The 15,711-nt window shown below is 47.2% G+C and overlaps 1 protein-coding gene across 20 annotated transcripts in view; it reads right to left on the bottom strand.

Annotated features, from left to right (window-relative positions):
- Positions 1 to 15,711, bottom strand: part of dst (dystonin) — a 779,292-nt gene that overhangs the window by 80,574 nt on the left and 683,007 nt on the right. For all 20 annotated transcript variants that reach the window (XM_072498412.1, XM_072498427.1, XM_072498428.1 and 17 more), the window contains 2 exons: positions 5,251 to 5,454; positions 524 to 755 (listed from right to left, as the gene is read on the bottom strand). In XM_072498412.1, the coding sequence (XP_072354513.1) occupies positions 524 to 755; positions 5,251 to 5,454 (436 nt within the window). The remainder of the gene's footprint in view (positions 1 to 523; positions 756 to 5,250; positions 5,455 to 15,711) is intronic.

The raw sequence follows: 15,711 nt of genomic DNA, 5'->3' as shown, positions 1-15,711 counted from the left end.
CCCACTTCTGGTGTAGGCCATGGAGTGAGCAGTCGCACATTTGGTGGCTCCCGCTCAAGGCAGATCTTTTTGGTCTTTTCTGAAGGCCGAAGTATCTGAGGGATTTTCCAGGCCTTCCTGCCGGTGGGATCTTCTGGTCCCGCCGAGGGCGGCCCCGCGCGGCAGGTTCCCCGGTAGTGGGCCGGCCAGCCATGCAAAACGCCATCGATATCGGCGGGACAGGAAGGTCTCGCCAGTAGTCAATGGCGAGCCAACTCCGCCGCCAGCAAATCGGCCGCAGAGGGCCTGGGAAATCCCACATGCTGGCTGGAAAGGCTAGAATTTTAGCATAGGAAGATTTTCATTTTCACTTTCATTTGAGGCTTTCAATTTAAAGGGTTTGTTAACTGAATGTATCTCACCAGTTAGTGCAGCTCACTAGCCAGCACTCAATGCACCATTTTGATGAATCGCAAGTAGATTAAGAAAAATCAAAACGATAAAAATCAAAATGCTCTCTCTAAATTGGTCAGATCAGAATTACCTTTTGCGCAGAAATCTTTGTCAGTCCCTTCAGAACGTCCGATCAGGTCATCGCCTCGTTGTTTAAGCGTTTCAAATGCTGGCTGCAGCTTCTCGAGTTCCATAGTCACGTTTTTGTTTTCACTGATTTGCTCTCGGATTTTCTCCACCTCGGCTGAGATGGAAGGTGGTTGTCGTAATCGGCGAGCGATGCGTTCCAGTGCATCGAGCATGGGGCTGATCTTGTCGTGAAACTGTAAGGAGGTTGGAATATCAGCTTCACCAGTAACGCATGTCACAATACAAATTCCCAAACAATAAAAAAAGAGATATTTTTGCTGTATGCGCTCTGCCCCAACTCTGCGTCCCAGGCCCAGCCTGTGCATCTAACCCTAGCCTGTGCGCTCGGCCCACCAGATCCCTATCTATGAAGCTATATTCTCTTCAACACCATTTGTCTTAATTTTTCCAACACAGCTCCACATTACCCAGCAGCCCTCGATATAGTTCTACATTACCCACAACCCTCCATACAACTCTACATTACCCAGAAACCCTTGATACAGCTCCACATTACCTTTGGTATACCCCCACATTACCCAGCAGCTCCCAATACAGATCCACGTTAACCAGCAACCCTCGATTCAGCTCTACATTATACAGAAACTCCCGATACAGATCCACGTTAACCAGTAACCCTTGATACATCTCCACATTACCAAGTAAGCATCCAATACCTCACCCAAGAAAACATTCCATGCAATATCACAGAATCATACATTACAGGAGGCCATTCATCCCATCATGCCTGTTCTAGCTCTCTGAAAGCGTTATCCAATTTTGTCACACTTCTCTGCCCTTTTCCCATAGTCCTGCAATGTTTCCTTCCAATTCAGCAGCTGTTGGCACAGATTCCCTCGACTTCCCTGTGAGCCATTTGAATGAATGCCAACTCATGCTGAATTTGTGGGGCTGGCATAGCCCAGCCCAAGCCTGCTTCCTGCCAACTTCCACTCAATGTTACTTTGCAGTGAAAAAAGTCACCGAGTTCAGCTTTATGAAACTGAATTCAATAAATGTAGTTACTGAGCGGTCAGCATCAGAAAAATAACTACAGCTAGGGAGTACTGAGAGAATGAGAGCGAGAGAGACTGAGAGAATAAGAGTGAGCGAGACGAAGATGATAAGAGTGGGCGAGACCAAGAGGATAAGAGTGAGCAAGACTGAGAGAATGAGAGTGAGCGAGAAAGAGAGAGAATGAGAGTGAGAGAGACCGAGAGAATGAGAGTGAGAGAGACCGAGAGAATGAGAGTGAGCGAGACCGAGAGAATAAGAGTGAGAGACCGAGAGAATGAGTGAGAGAGATCGAGAGAATGAGAGTGAGCGAGACCGAGAGAATAAGAGTGAGAGGCCGAGAGAATGAGAGAGACCGAGAGAATGAGAGTGAGCGAGACCGAGAGAATAAGAGTGAGAGACCGAGAGAATGAGAGTGAGAGAGACCGAGAGAATGAGGGTGAGAGAGACCGAGAGAATGAGAGTGAGAGAGACCAAGAGAATGAGAGGGAGAGAGACCGAGAGAGTGAGTGCGAGAGACCGAGAATGAGTGAGAGGGACCGAGAGAATGAGAGTGAGCGAGACCGAGAGAGTGAGAGTGAGAGAGACCGAGAGAGTGAGAGTGAGAGAGACCGAGAGTGAGAGTGAGAGAGACCGAGAGTGAGAGACCGAGAATGAGAGTGAGCGAGACCGAGAGAGTGAGAGTGAGAGAGACCGAGAAAATGAGAGTGAGAGAGACCGAGAGAATGAGAGACCGAGAGAATGAGAGTGAGAGAGACCGAGAGAATGAGAGTGAGAGACTGAGAGAATGGGAGTGAGCGAGACCAAGAGAGTGAGAGCGAGCGAGACCGAGAGAGTGAGAGCGAGCGAGACCGAGAGAGTGAGAGTGAGCGAGACCGAGAGAATGAGAGTGAGCGAGACCGAGAGAATGAGAGTGAGCGAGACCGAGAGAATGAGAGTGAGCGAGACCGAGAGAGTGAGAGTGAGCGAGACCGAGAGAATGAGTGAGAGAGACTGAGAGAATGAGTGAGAGTGACCGAGAGAATGAAAGTGAGAGAGACCGAGAGAATGAGATTGAGAGAATGAGAGAGACTGAGAGAATGAGAGTGAGAGGCCGAGAGAATGAGAGTGAGAGAGACCGAGAGAATGAGCGTGAGAGAGACCGAGAGAGTGAGAGAGGCCGAGAGAATGAGAGTGAGAGAGACCGAGAGAATGAGAGGGGGAGAGACCGAGGGAGTGAGAGAAATTGAGAGTGGGAGTGAGTCAGAAACTGATGGAGAGCAACTGTGGGAGTGAGGGAATCCGAGAGAGTGAGTGAGAAAGAAACTGAGAGAGTGGAAGTGAGAGAGACTGAAGGAGTGAAAGATGAGTCAGAGAGAGAGAGAGAGCAAAAGTGAGAAAGAGAGTGCGCGCGTGCGGGAGTGGTCAGGTGGGAGGGTGACACCAAGGGAGATGGACAGAGCGGGAGAGGAACGGAGAGGGAGAAAGATACAGACTGATAGACAATGAGAGACAAGGACCAACTGAGATAGAGAGATGGACAGACACAGAGAAAGATAGAAAAGGAATCGGTGAGAAAAAGAGAGTCAGAGAGAGAGAAATTGAGAGGGGGGTACAGAAGTGTGTGTGTGTGTGGGGGGGGGGGGGGGGGGGAGGGGGGGGTGGCCGAGGCAGAGGAGGAGCGCGACCGTGGCAAGGGGGGGGTGGGCACAGAGAGTTGAGGAGTGGCTGACAGAGAGTGGCCGACAGAGGGGGGGGCCACAGAGGAGGAACAGAGTGGGGAGAGGCAGCCACAGAGTGGGGAGAGGGGGACACAGAGTGGGGGAGGGGGACACAGAGTGGGGGGAGGGGGACACAGAGTGGGGAGAGGGGCCACAGAGTGCGGAGAGGGGGACACAGAGTGGGGGGAGGGGGACAGAGAATGAGGAGTGGGTGACAGAGAGCGAGGGGAGGGTGACAGAGAGCGAGGGGAGGGTGACAGAGAGTGAGGGGAGGGTGACACCGAGTGGGGAGAGGGGGACACAGAGTGGGGAGAGGGGGACACAGAGTGGGGAGAGGGGGACACAGAGTGGGGAGAGGGGGACACAGAGTGGGGAGAGGGGGACAGAGAATGAGGAGAGGGTGACAGAGAGCGAGGGGAGGGTGACAGAGAGTGAGGGGAGGGTGACACAGAGTGGGGGGAGGGTGACACAGAGTGGGGGAGGGTGACACAGAGTGGGGGAGGGTGACACAGAGTGGGGGGTGAGGGACACAGAGTGGGGGAGAGGGACACAGAGTGGGGGGAGAGGGACACAGAGTGGGGGGAGAGGGACACAGAGTGGGGGAGGGGGACACAGAGTGGGGGGAGGTGTACACAGAGTGGGGGAGGGTGACACAGAGTGGGGGAGGGTGACACAGAGTGGGGGGAGGGTGACACAGGTTTGGGGGAGGGTGACTGAGTGGGGGGAGGGTGACAGAGTGGAGGGAGGGTGACAGAGTGGGGGGAGGGTGACAGAGTGGGGGAGGGTGACAGAGTGGGGGAGAGTGACAGAAAGTGGGGGGAGAGTGACAAAAAGTGGGGGAGGGTGACATAAAGTGGGGGGTGGGTGACGCAGAGTGGGGGGTGGGTGACACAGAGTGGGGGTGGGTGACACAGAGTGGGGGGTGGGTGACAGAGAGAGAGAGAGAGGGAAGGCGACAGAGAGCGACAGAGAGGTAAAAATAGAAAATTGAAAAGGCATGTGTTGATGACATAAATGGGCAGGACCAGGTCTAGGAATACAACCTGAGTTTTGATCGCTGCATCATCGTGATGAAAATTTAGCAGTAAGATCAATAACACCAGGAGCTAAAGCCTTATGATAAGCAATTGGGAAAAATAGAATTCCAAATATTATAAGCCTTTGCTGTCAGGTGTTTAGCAAAGGAAGCTCCAGAAATGCCTTTCCTTTGGGCTAAATCATGATCGTTGTAAATCGATCGTAAGGCGGTGGGACAGGACTCATAGAACACTGCACCCATGTCACATTTTCCACTGCTTTTCCAATACTTTTCACCACACACAACAGGCAGCTTCGAATGTTAAATTTTCAGGTTAGCAATTTGGAATTCGGGGAGTTAGAAAGCAGTTATATAAACTTGCGGCTTATTTTGACAATCTACCATATCTACAGCTAATTAGCGATGCAACAGCTAATTCTCAATGTTAACTACCAATTTCTATACAATTGTACTGCGCAATTTTTAAAGAAAAAATATTAAATTAACTGTAAGCAAAAATATTAAAACCAATTAGGGGAAACACGCGCACACACACACAAATCTGTAGGCTCACCTCTAAGACCTGGATGGTCATTTTACAGCGCAACACAATTTTTGGGGAAGTTTAAAGTTTTATTGATGACACGGAAGCACAAAGGTGACAGTTGAGATGAAAGACAGAAAGGAAAAAGGTTAATTTCAGAAATTTGTATTTTAGAGAAATGGGGAAGAAAATCAAATGAAAAGCTTGGCAATGTTAATAACTCAAAACACACAGAAAAAGAAGGATGCTTCCCATCCAACAGCTACTGTAGCTTTCCCACTGCGGTGCAGTAAACTGTTGTCTGTACCATTATGATTTAGTGGAAGCCAACTTATGTGTTACCTGCTTACACCTTGCAGATCAATTGAACGTTACAGCAACCTGGTTCATTTAATTGCTAGGCAGTTTATTACCTGAGTGGATTGCGAAATGGCTTCATCCAGTGAGGTAGCTCTTCGCTTAACATCCTCTTTGACCTGACTGTAAAGTGCGTCGGCTGCTGTGTACTTCTGCTGAATGGCCAGGCCTTCCCGAGGACTTAGCTCCAGTAACTGAGGTCCAGTTTTATTCATCTTATCTATGTGGGGCTTGTGTTCGGCTATCAGCTCCCGCAGTTGCTGCAATAGAATAGAGAGTCTGTCAATCGTCAAAATGAGCACATTCCCATTAAAGCTGCCCGGTTCTGTAAGTGGTGTGTGTCACCACCTCAAACATCCAAGTCAGAGCGTTACCGTATCTTTCCATATACAGGTGTGTGAATGAGCTGGATTTATGATAGAATAACATCTCATGCAAGATGAGAGATTAATTTTCTCGGTAAAGTGCAAATTATTTGTGCCAAGTACTTATGCTTTGTTTCCGCACTTCAATTATTCCCTTTAGATTTATATCGCTTACACCAAGCTAATGTGCAGAAACAGGCCGTTTGGCCCAACTTGACATTCCAGTGTTTATGTTCCACGTGAGCCTCCTCTCAATCCTTTACATGTAACCCAATTTATATATCCTTCTATTCCTTTCTCCCTCATGGAATTATCTAACTTCCCCTTTAATGCATCAATGCCACTTGTCAGAACCACTGCTTACAGTAGTGAGTTCCACATTCTCACCATCTCTGGGTAATTAAGTGTCTTCCAAATTTCCTATTGGATTATTTCATGGCTGTCTTACATTGATGATCCTTAACTCTGGCCTCCTCTACCAGTGGAAACATCTTAAGAACACAAGGATTAGGATCAGAAGTAGACCCCATGGCCCTCGAGTCTCCTCTGCCATTTAATAATCATGTCTGGACTTCGACTTCAAATCCAGTTTTTCACTGATCCCCATGTGTCTCGATTCCTGCCAAGTCCAAAGGTCTTTATACCTTAGTCTTTAATATACTTAATAAATGAGCGTTCACAGCTCTCTGGGTTAGACAATTACAGAGATCCACAACCTTCTGAATGAAGATGTTCTTCCTTATCTCAGTCCTGAATGGCTGATCCCTTGCACTAGAGACAATGCCGTTGTGTTCGATAATCCCCAGCCAGGGGAAACAGCCTCTCAGCGCCTACCCGGTCAAGCCCTCCCAGAATATTGTGCGGTGAATATAGTTCGCACCAACAGCATGAAACCAGCTTGCACTCAGTTGGCAGCTGAGTTGTCACTGGGTTCTACCTTCTCACTGAAGCTAACAGAATGATGTTCAAACTGTTTTCTAGTCTCTCTGTTGCTTTTACTTGGTTTGAAATTAAAAGTCCTGGCAATATTTTCCAACTCAATGGAAAATAAGAACTGGCTTAGTGAAAAATCAGCTGCTGTTTCACTACGAGCCTGATTCGGCTGCTTTAATTCCCTCTAAATGTAAATGAGACCACCTCTCACTCTTCTAAACTCCAGAGCATGTAAACCTATTTTACTTTGTAATTTTAACAACCTCTACGAGGTCACCTCTCAGTCTTCACTTTTCTAGTGGAAAGAACCCCAGCCTGTTCAATCATTCCTGATGTAATCACTCAGAACTAGTACCATTCCTCTAAATCTTATTTGCAACTTGTAACTTTACTCAGTTAAGCGTGGATAATTCTCTCACATCTGTCAGTGTTATTAATTACATTGCAAAAGTCCAATTGCTGTTACATTGTTAAACAGATGGTGTATTTGTACACCTACCAATGTGGATAGCTGGGACACTGGTGTGTTGGATAATGTTAACCATGAACTAAGTCAAATAAATTCTCTCCAGCAAAGAATGCTGCTGTGTTTAACTTCATCAACTGGCGTGGCTTCAGTTAACAATATCTAGTTAATCAGCCAGATACTAATCTTCTTTTTAAGTAACAGGAGGACCACTTAATAATGTCTGAACATATTTCTAGTACATCCCCAAGCAGCAGGAAGTCAGAAACATCACTCACTTTGCAGGAAGCTTGAAGTAAGTCCCAGTTCCAATAAACTTAATTTCGAGCATGAATGTTTAAGTATTTTCTGGCATAATGTAGTGCACAGGGTTAATGTTTATTATGTAAATAGACAGTCTAAATCATCACTGATGCAAGTTCACATGACAACAGTGTAAGCTGAGAGATAGTTCTGTGTGAAGCCTTGCGCTAAGCCTTGCACTGTTCATTGTTCGTAGAATGTTCAATAATAGGTAACGTTTACCAACAGCTTTGCCTCCAACAGTCTCTATCAATTCTGACCAAGAACAACCTCATCTAACACCCTCAATAATGATAGCAAACCTAACTGCTGGGAAACAAAAAATATATTTTTTAAAATGTACAGAATGAACAAATCACACGTGAGAAATCTTTGTTCAATATCCTCACCGTCCATACTTCCACTGCATTGCTGATCAAAATAACCTTGCATTTCTAAAGAGCCTTTCATGGCCACCAGATGTCTCAAATCACTTTAAAGCTAATCAAGTACTTTTGAACGATAATGACTGTTGTGTCAGTCAATTTATGCAGAGCATGCTCCCACAAAAAACAATGCGATAATGACTAGATAATTTTGTTTTTGTTATGTTGATTGAGGAATAAATATTGGCCAGGACAGTGAGGTGAACTCTCTTGGTCTTCTTTGAATTTGCACCATGATATCTTTCAGGTCCCCTTTACATCCCATCTGAAAGACAGCACCTCCAACAGTGCAGTGCTACCTCAGTACTGTGTCGGCATGTCAGGCTTGACATATGTGCTCAAACCCTGCGGTGGGACTTGAGCCAAGAACCTTGTGGCTCAGAGGTGATGTGCTACCCAACTGAGCCACTGTTGATTCCAGAGCAGCAGATAAATGATTTATAAGATTACTCATTTAATTAGTTATATCTACATGTCAATTTCAATTCTGCCATCACTGAAATACGGAAAATTTAATTGATAATGAAATTCAAAAAAGGATAAAAATAGCAGGGTTAAAGTGAAATAGATAGAGCGGAATGGCAATAACTCAGTTGCTCTTTCCAAGAGAATGTGCAGGTTCAATGGGGAGAATGCCCTCCTCCTTTTCTTTCTGATTCTTTGAGCAAGTGTTGTGAAAAACAATTCAGACTGTCTACTTTAATTTACCTGACCATCGGTTAAAAAAAAGCATGTGTCCAATCTCGGAGCTGAGCAATGATTCGGGAAACAAAAAGAGGAGATGGGAATGGGGGGACCAACCAAATGACGTGAGTGAACTCCACCATTTTGTTCACTAGGGTAGTTATCAATTCCAACTGCTCCCCAAAAGGGGGATAGGTTCTACTTGAATGTATAAAAGTTGGAATAAATATAAAACTTTCTGGAAGAGCAGGTTATATGATTCTGAAACCCAAATGATAAGTACAGTATTTGGAAAAAGAAACTTGGCACGTATCAGTCAATGTGTGCATTCAAGCATTTTGTTGGCCAAACTAATTCTGAATATGCGACTCTGCTGACCTTTGAACTCACTGGTGTAAATGTCCTGGTGAAACCATCAGAACAATTACAGCTTGGTAATGGTCCAGTTTCTGACCCAGTGATATGCAAAAAAAACTAATTCAAATAATCAAGCCCTTTGTCGATGACATCATGGACCCAAAATCCTAAACTGACTCATTTCCTGTAACTTACACTGAAACTAGAGTTATCCAATTAAATCGAAGAAGAGAAAAGTATTGCATTGTGAAGAAAACAAAATCAATCCTTAATACAGGAGATACACATGATGCTTCTGAAAATCCCAAATACTTCCTCTATATCAGCTTTAGAAAACGTACATATTACTTCAAATCCTTGGATATTTTGTAGATTCAGATCATGTATCAAATGGTTATGGTGTTCGGGCAGCACGGTGGCGCAGTGGTTAACCCTGCTGCATCACAGCGCTGAGGACCTGGGTCACTGTCCGTGTGGAGTTTGCATATTCTCCCCATGTCTGCATGGGTCTCACCCCCACAACCCAAAAATATGTGCAGGCGAGGTGAACTGGCCACATTAAAATGCTCCTTAATTGGGAAAAAAATGAATTGGGTACTCTAAATATATATGTTTTTAAGAAAACTACACTGGCAATCACGGATTGGAACAGAACTTCCAATGGGGAGGAGTGTTAACAATAGCACTCGTAACTTGGCACTACAGTGCCAACATGATGGCAACAGGGTAGGAATTGAAAAGAGTAAGAAGAAATCATCTTGTTCAGGATGGCATCAAGAAGCAAATTTCCAAAAATGCAGCAAGGTGGGCTGACACAGTGAGAGATTAAGAGGGCAAAGATGGATTGCACAGTCAAATCATGCACTCGGTGCAGAAGATGTGATGGTCTACAAACCGTTAACTCTGAGTAAATGGGCAGATTCAAGACTGTGTAAATGAACTCCACTGGCTAATTGGGTCTAAAGTGAATAATGGTGTTAGAACATGTGCATATTGCACCACAGTCTGTGAAGGCATACTCTATGCACTCATTTGAGATCCACACAAAGGACAGGAACTTATAATTCTAATTTTTAGGGCCTCTCCAGATGCTTCTTCTCAGGCCCAAAGGAAAGCCCAGGCCCCAGAAGCAAACTCCGCTTTCTGTGAACCAGAGAGATATTGGGTCCAAGTTGATTTTGAATCAATTAAACTTTTGCTCACTTTGTGCAGAATAATCTGGAATAGAGGATGTGATTCAGCTAGTTTGGATCAAAGATCCATACAGCGAGCATTATATAAGGGCCTCAGCGGGGAACGCGAAGCTGAGGCCACACATAGCCCCATTTTGTACACTGGGGAGCTCCGTTCGCCGGATCTCCCCAGTGTAGTGAGAGATCAGGACGCCATTTAAAAGTGGAGCCCGGGGGCAGCACGGTGGCGCAGTGGGTTAGCACTGCGGCCTCACGGCGCCGAGGTCGCAGGTTCAATCCCGGCTCTGGGTCACTGTCCGTGTGGAGTTTGCCCATTCTCCCAATGTATGCGTGGGTTTCGCCCCCACAACCCAAAAATGTGCAAGCTAGGTGGATTGGCCACACTAAATTGCCCCTTCATTGGAAAAAATGAATTGGGTATTGTAATAAATTTATTTTATTTATTTATTTATTTTTTTAAATGGACCCGATCTCAGAGGCCCCCAAAGCAATTCCGAGCCTCCCACCAGCCCGAACACACTATTGAGGATCCTCGGCCCTGAATAGGAATTTGTTATTTTCATCTCCATTCACGCTTCAATGCATCTCAAGTACCCTTCTATAAAGCTAACTATATATGTTCAGAAACTTCCAGGAAATAAGTCCTTTAACTCCCTGTGCGGGATTCTCTGACCCCCCGCCGGGTCGGAGAATCGCCGGGGGAAAGCGTGAATCCCGTCCCCGCTGGCCGCCGATTTCTCCAGCACCGGAGATTCAGTGTGGGCGGGAATCGCTCTGCGCCGGTCAGCGTGTCCCCCCCCGGCGATCCTCCGGCCCGTGATGGGCCGAAGTCCCGCTGCTAGAATGCCTGTTCCGCCGGCATGAATTAAACTACCTCCCTTACCGGCGGGACCAGGCGGCGCGAGCGGGCGGGCTCCGGGGTCCTGTGGGGGTCGCGGGGCGATCTGGCACCGGGGTGCCCCCACGGTGGCCTGGCCCGCAATCGGGGCCCACCGATCCGCGGGCGGGCCTGTGCTGTGGAGGCACTCTTTTCCCTCCGCGTCGGCCATAGCCTCCGCGATGGCGGACGTGACCCCTCCGCGCATGCGCGGGGATGACGTCAGCAGCTGCTGACTCTCCTGCGTATGCACGGACTTCCGCCGGCCTGCGGAGTCCCTTCGGCCCCAGCTGGTGTGGCGCCAAAGGCCTTCCACCCCAGCTGGCAGGACGCAACCACTCCGGTGCGGGCCTATCCCCTAAAGGTGAGGGCTTGGCCCCTAAAGGTGTGGAGAAATCCGCACCTTTGGGGCGGCCCGACGCCGGAGTGGTTCATGCCACTCCATCCCGCTGGGACCCCCCCCCCCCCCGTCGGTAGGGGAGAATCCCGCCCCCTCTTTTTCTCAACAGAAAGCACTTAACTGCTTTTGATGTGATCAGGGCTTGTTAATCATAGCTAGATGTTTCTAAACAGCAGGGTGCTTGAGATGCATTCAAGCATGAAGAGAACTGAAAATAAACAATCAAGATACCTGGCTGTCTGGAAGCTATTACTCTGTCAATTACAGCCTATCAAAAGCTATTTCTGTTTGAAAGTGAATAGACGCCTCACAGATCAAAGTATCCGAGGGGACCTTAAGCCCTGTGATGTGTTTTGGCTTGCTCTTTAGCTTCCAGGCAGGGGTGACTGATTTGGGGGGTTGGGGGGTGGGGGGGAGGGGGGAGTGGCTCTCTGATATGGGGGAGGTCTCTGCTTGAGATCGGGTCACCCTCATATGTGTGCACTGCGGTGGGAGGGGGGAGGTTGCCCCTACTTGTCAGCGGTGGAGGGTGCAGGACTTTGTGTTGTGGAAGGGAGGATGAACCAGCCGCCAGGTCTCGCTAGTATCTGGCCACCTGCTCAAAATGGCAGCCCGATAGCGGGATTTGGAACAGAATCGCCAGAGCCCCCTGTCATGCATAAATTGACATGGCCTGGAAGAGTAAATCATTCCTGGGCACCGCTCCTTGTGCCAACGCAGACCAGGCGTGATTCTACTCCGGCGGAAGATCAAAGTCTCCCAAACGGAGAATCTTGGCCACAGTAACTGTTATCCTCAGAGCAAACAGGGTTAAGAGAAGTATTCAAAATAATGAGGGGCTTGGGTGGTATGAATAGGAAGAAACTATTCCCATTAGTAGGAGGGTCAATAACCAGTGGCTGCCAAAAGGAGCTGAGATGAGGAAAGTTTTTTTAACGCAACGAGTTGTTATGATCTGGAATACACTGCTAAAAGGGCTGATTGGAGCAGATTCAAAGTTCCTTTCAAAGGGATTTGGATAAATCCTTGAAAATGAAATTCTGCAAGGCAAGGGGAATAAAGCTGCGGAATGGGATTAATCAGATAGCACTTTCAATGTGCCGGTCGGTACAGGTATGATGGTGTGAATTTCCTCCCTCCATGTTGGTAAATTATGCCGATCTCTTGCTGGATTCCAGATTAATGATCTGGTAGCCATGTTGGAGATTGACACCCAATGTTAGTCATAGAGGCAGACCATAAATACACAATGAAGGAAGCAATGATTTTACAACAAAATGATTAAGACTGGAGTTGAAGAAGAACCAAACTAATCAACTGTTTTAATGAGCTGAATTGCTGAAGCTCAAACTTATGCACTAACTTTAATAGTAACTGGAGTTTCTTCTGGATCCCATGCACACCCTCCTTCCATATCCTTTTTTTTTAATGTCAAATTTTAAATGCGCTGGCAGCTTGCTATTGGTGTCAGCCTCCATGTCTGCACATTCAGTGCTGAACATCCTATCAAGTTGTGACGAACAGCACATGGAACATGTCAACTCGAACTGTTCTTCATCGTATCTCCCTGCAGATTTACAAAGTAAACATCTTCACTGGTAGAGATGAGCTGATAGTGATCAGAACACATCAGTAGAAATTACAGAGTGCTGAACAACTGAGTTAAACTCGACACTCAACGAAAACGAGTTCTCTGCCTCCAAAACATTTAGAGGAAAGCAGGATTTCACTCGAGATGTGGAAAGAGCATTTGCCAATTTGGAATACCTCACAACTGAAGCAAATGGGAGTTTGGGAGACACAGGATGGGGTCGATTTGGAAAACAGTTCATCTTTTTAAAATATAAACATTTCACAAAAGTGTTGTGAAATGCACTGTCCATGACGCCAAGACTGGTTGTGTGAGCCAAATTAATGTCATCCCAAGCTCAGGCAGAGAAAGGCCATGTAAGCCTTTGGTTGCAAGTTGCCGCCCATGCCTATTTGAAAACGATGGAAAATGCTAGAATCCAATATTAAAGACTTCGGAGCAGGACATTAGGAAAATCACAGTACAATCAGGAAACGTCAACATGGTTTTGGGAATGGGAAATTGTGCGTGACAAATTTATTCGAGTTCTTTGAGGATGTTCTCGCAGGATGGATAAATGGAAACCCAGCTGAAGCAGCGTACTTGGATTTTCAAAAGGCATTCGTTAAGTGTCAGTTTAACAGTTGCTGCACAAGGTAAGAGCTTTTGGCGTTGGGGGTGATATATTAATAAGAATGGGGAATTGACTAGCCTGCAGAAAAGAGAGAGTAGGAATAAATGGGTAATTTTCAGGTTGGCAAATTGTAATGAGTACCACAAGGATCAGATCAGTGCTGGGGCCTCAACTATTTACGATGAATATTAATGACTGTAGCCAAATTCGCTGATGATGCAAAAATAGGTAAGAAAACAAGTTGTGCGGAGGAAACAAATAGTCTGAAAAGTGATATTAGATAGATTAAGTGAGTGGGCAAAGATTTGGCAACTGGAGTATAATGTGACCATGAGATTGTCTACTTTGGCAGGAAGAATAGAAAAGTAGTATCCGATTTCAATGGAGGCAGAATGTAGAATGCTGCCGTACAGAGGGTTTTGGGTATCCTTGTACATGAATCATAAAAAGTTAGCACGCCCGTACAGAAAGTAATTAGGGCTCGACAGGGTAGATGCTGAGAGGATGTTTCTTTTTGTGCGGGGGAGGAATCTAGAATTAGGGGACATGGTTTAAAAATAAGGGGTTCTCCATTTAAGATGAGGATGTTGAGGAATTTATTTTCTCAGAGGACCGTTAATGTTTGGAATTCTCTTCCCCGGGCAGCAGTGGAGACTGGGTCATTGAATATATTCGAGGTTGAGTTAGATAGATTGTTGATCAACAAAGGGTCACGGGTTAATGGGCGGGTAATCAGGTAGTCAAGGAAGTGGAGTTAAGGCTACAGTTAGATCAGCCATGATCTCATTGAGTAGTGGAGCAAGCTCAAGGGGCTAATGGCCTACTCCTGCTCTTCTTTCTTATGAGCGTATGACTCAAATTAGCTCAAAGAAATTAATTACACAAAACATGATACACTCCAAATTTACAAAGAACTATAATTCAATTACTTTAAAAAAAAGACCCAGGGCGAGATTCTCCGACCCCCTGCCAGGTCGGAGAATCGCCGGGGGCTGGCGTGAATCCCGCCACCGCCGATTGCTGAATTCTCCACCACCAGATATTCGGCGGGGGCGGGAATCGCGCCGCGCCGGTTGGCGGGCCCCCCCGCGCGATTCTCCGGCCTGGATGGGCCGAAGCCCCGCCGCTAAAATGCCTGTCCCGCCGGCGTAAATTAAACCACCTACCTTACCGGCGGGACAAGGCGGCGCGGGCGGGCTCCGGGGTCCTGGGGGGGGCGCGGGGCGATCTGTCCACGGGGGGTGCCCCCACGGTGGCCTGGCCCGCGATCGGGGCCCACCGATCCGCGGGCGGGCCTGTGCCGTGGGGGCACTCTTTCCCTTCCGCCTCCGCCACGGTCTCCACCATGGCGGAGGCAGAAGAGATTCCCTCCACTGCGCATGCACGGGAATGCAGTCAGCGGCCGCTAACGCTCCCGCGCATGCGCCGCCCGGAGATGTCATTTCCGCGCCAGCTGGCGGGGCACCAAAGGCCTTTTCCGCCAGCTGGCGGGGCGGAAATTCGTCCGGCGCTGGCCTAGCCCCTCAAGGTTGGGGCTCGGCCCCCAAAGATGCGGAGCATTCCGCACCTTTGGGGCGGCGCGATGCCCATCTGATTTGCGCCGTTTTGGGCGCCAGTCGGCGGACATCGCGCCGTTTCCGGAGAATTTCGCCCCCAATCCTTCAGGCCAAGGCACTTTATACAAGTACCAAAATAAAGTATACAATGAGTCTAGGATGGGCCTAAATCTCACCCCAACAATGCTGAGCATAAAGTTGATGTTAAAGCCACAGAGGGGTTGGGTACTATCATTAAAAGTTTGAGGACTCCAGTGCTGGCGTTTAGAATACAGTTTTGCACCTAAAGTTGGTAACTGCTACTCTACTCCAAAGACAAGCACAGTGTCAGTGAGATGCAGAGTAAATTTCTTCTCAATGAGCCAACACTACAATCCCACCCTGCTCTGTCAGACAAATATAAGTTACAAATGTTAGTGAACAATGGTTACACGCTGTGTGCAAACATATAATTAAAAGGGACGGTGCAAAGCGGGCATTAAATTATGGTGTTATAGTTTGCCGTTAACATTTATGCTATCCATTTTGAGGAGCGTCACCAATTAGTGGCAAGCTTAATGAGACAGAGACATGTTGGACTGGTACTACTGCAGCCAGCTTGTAGCCACAATTACAGCTGGATTAAGGTATTTTTTTGAAAACATACATTAAACATTGGGTGTAAGACAAAAAAAGAAAGAATTGTGTTAAACATATTCTGCAGCAATCACACTGCTGGAGATTCAAAACATGGAAAAACTCCTGAAAATACTGT

This window comes from Scyliorhinus torazame, chromosome 4 (assembly GCF_047496885.1).
Source record: "Scyliorhinus torazame isolate Kashiwa2021f chromosome 4, sScyTor2.1, whole genome shotgun sequence".
Classification (NCBI taxonomy): Eukaryota; Metazoa; Chordata; class Chondrichthyes; order Carcharhiniformes; family Scyliorhinidae; genus Scyliorhinus; species Scyliorhinus torazame.
Note: the sequence above shows the minus strand (reverse complement) of the source record. Positions and strands in the feature narration are given on the sequence as shown.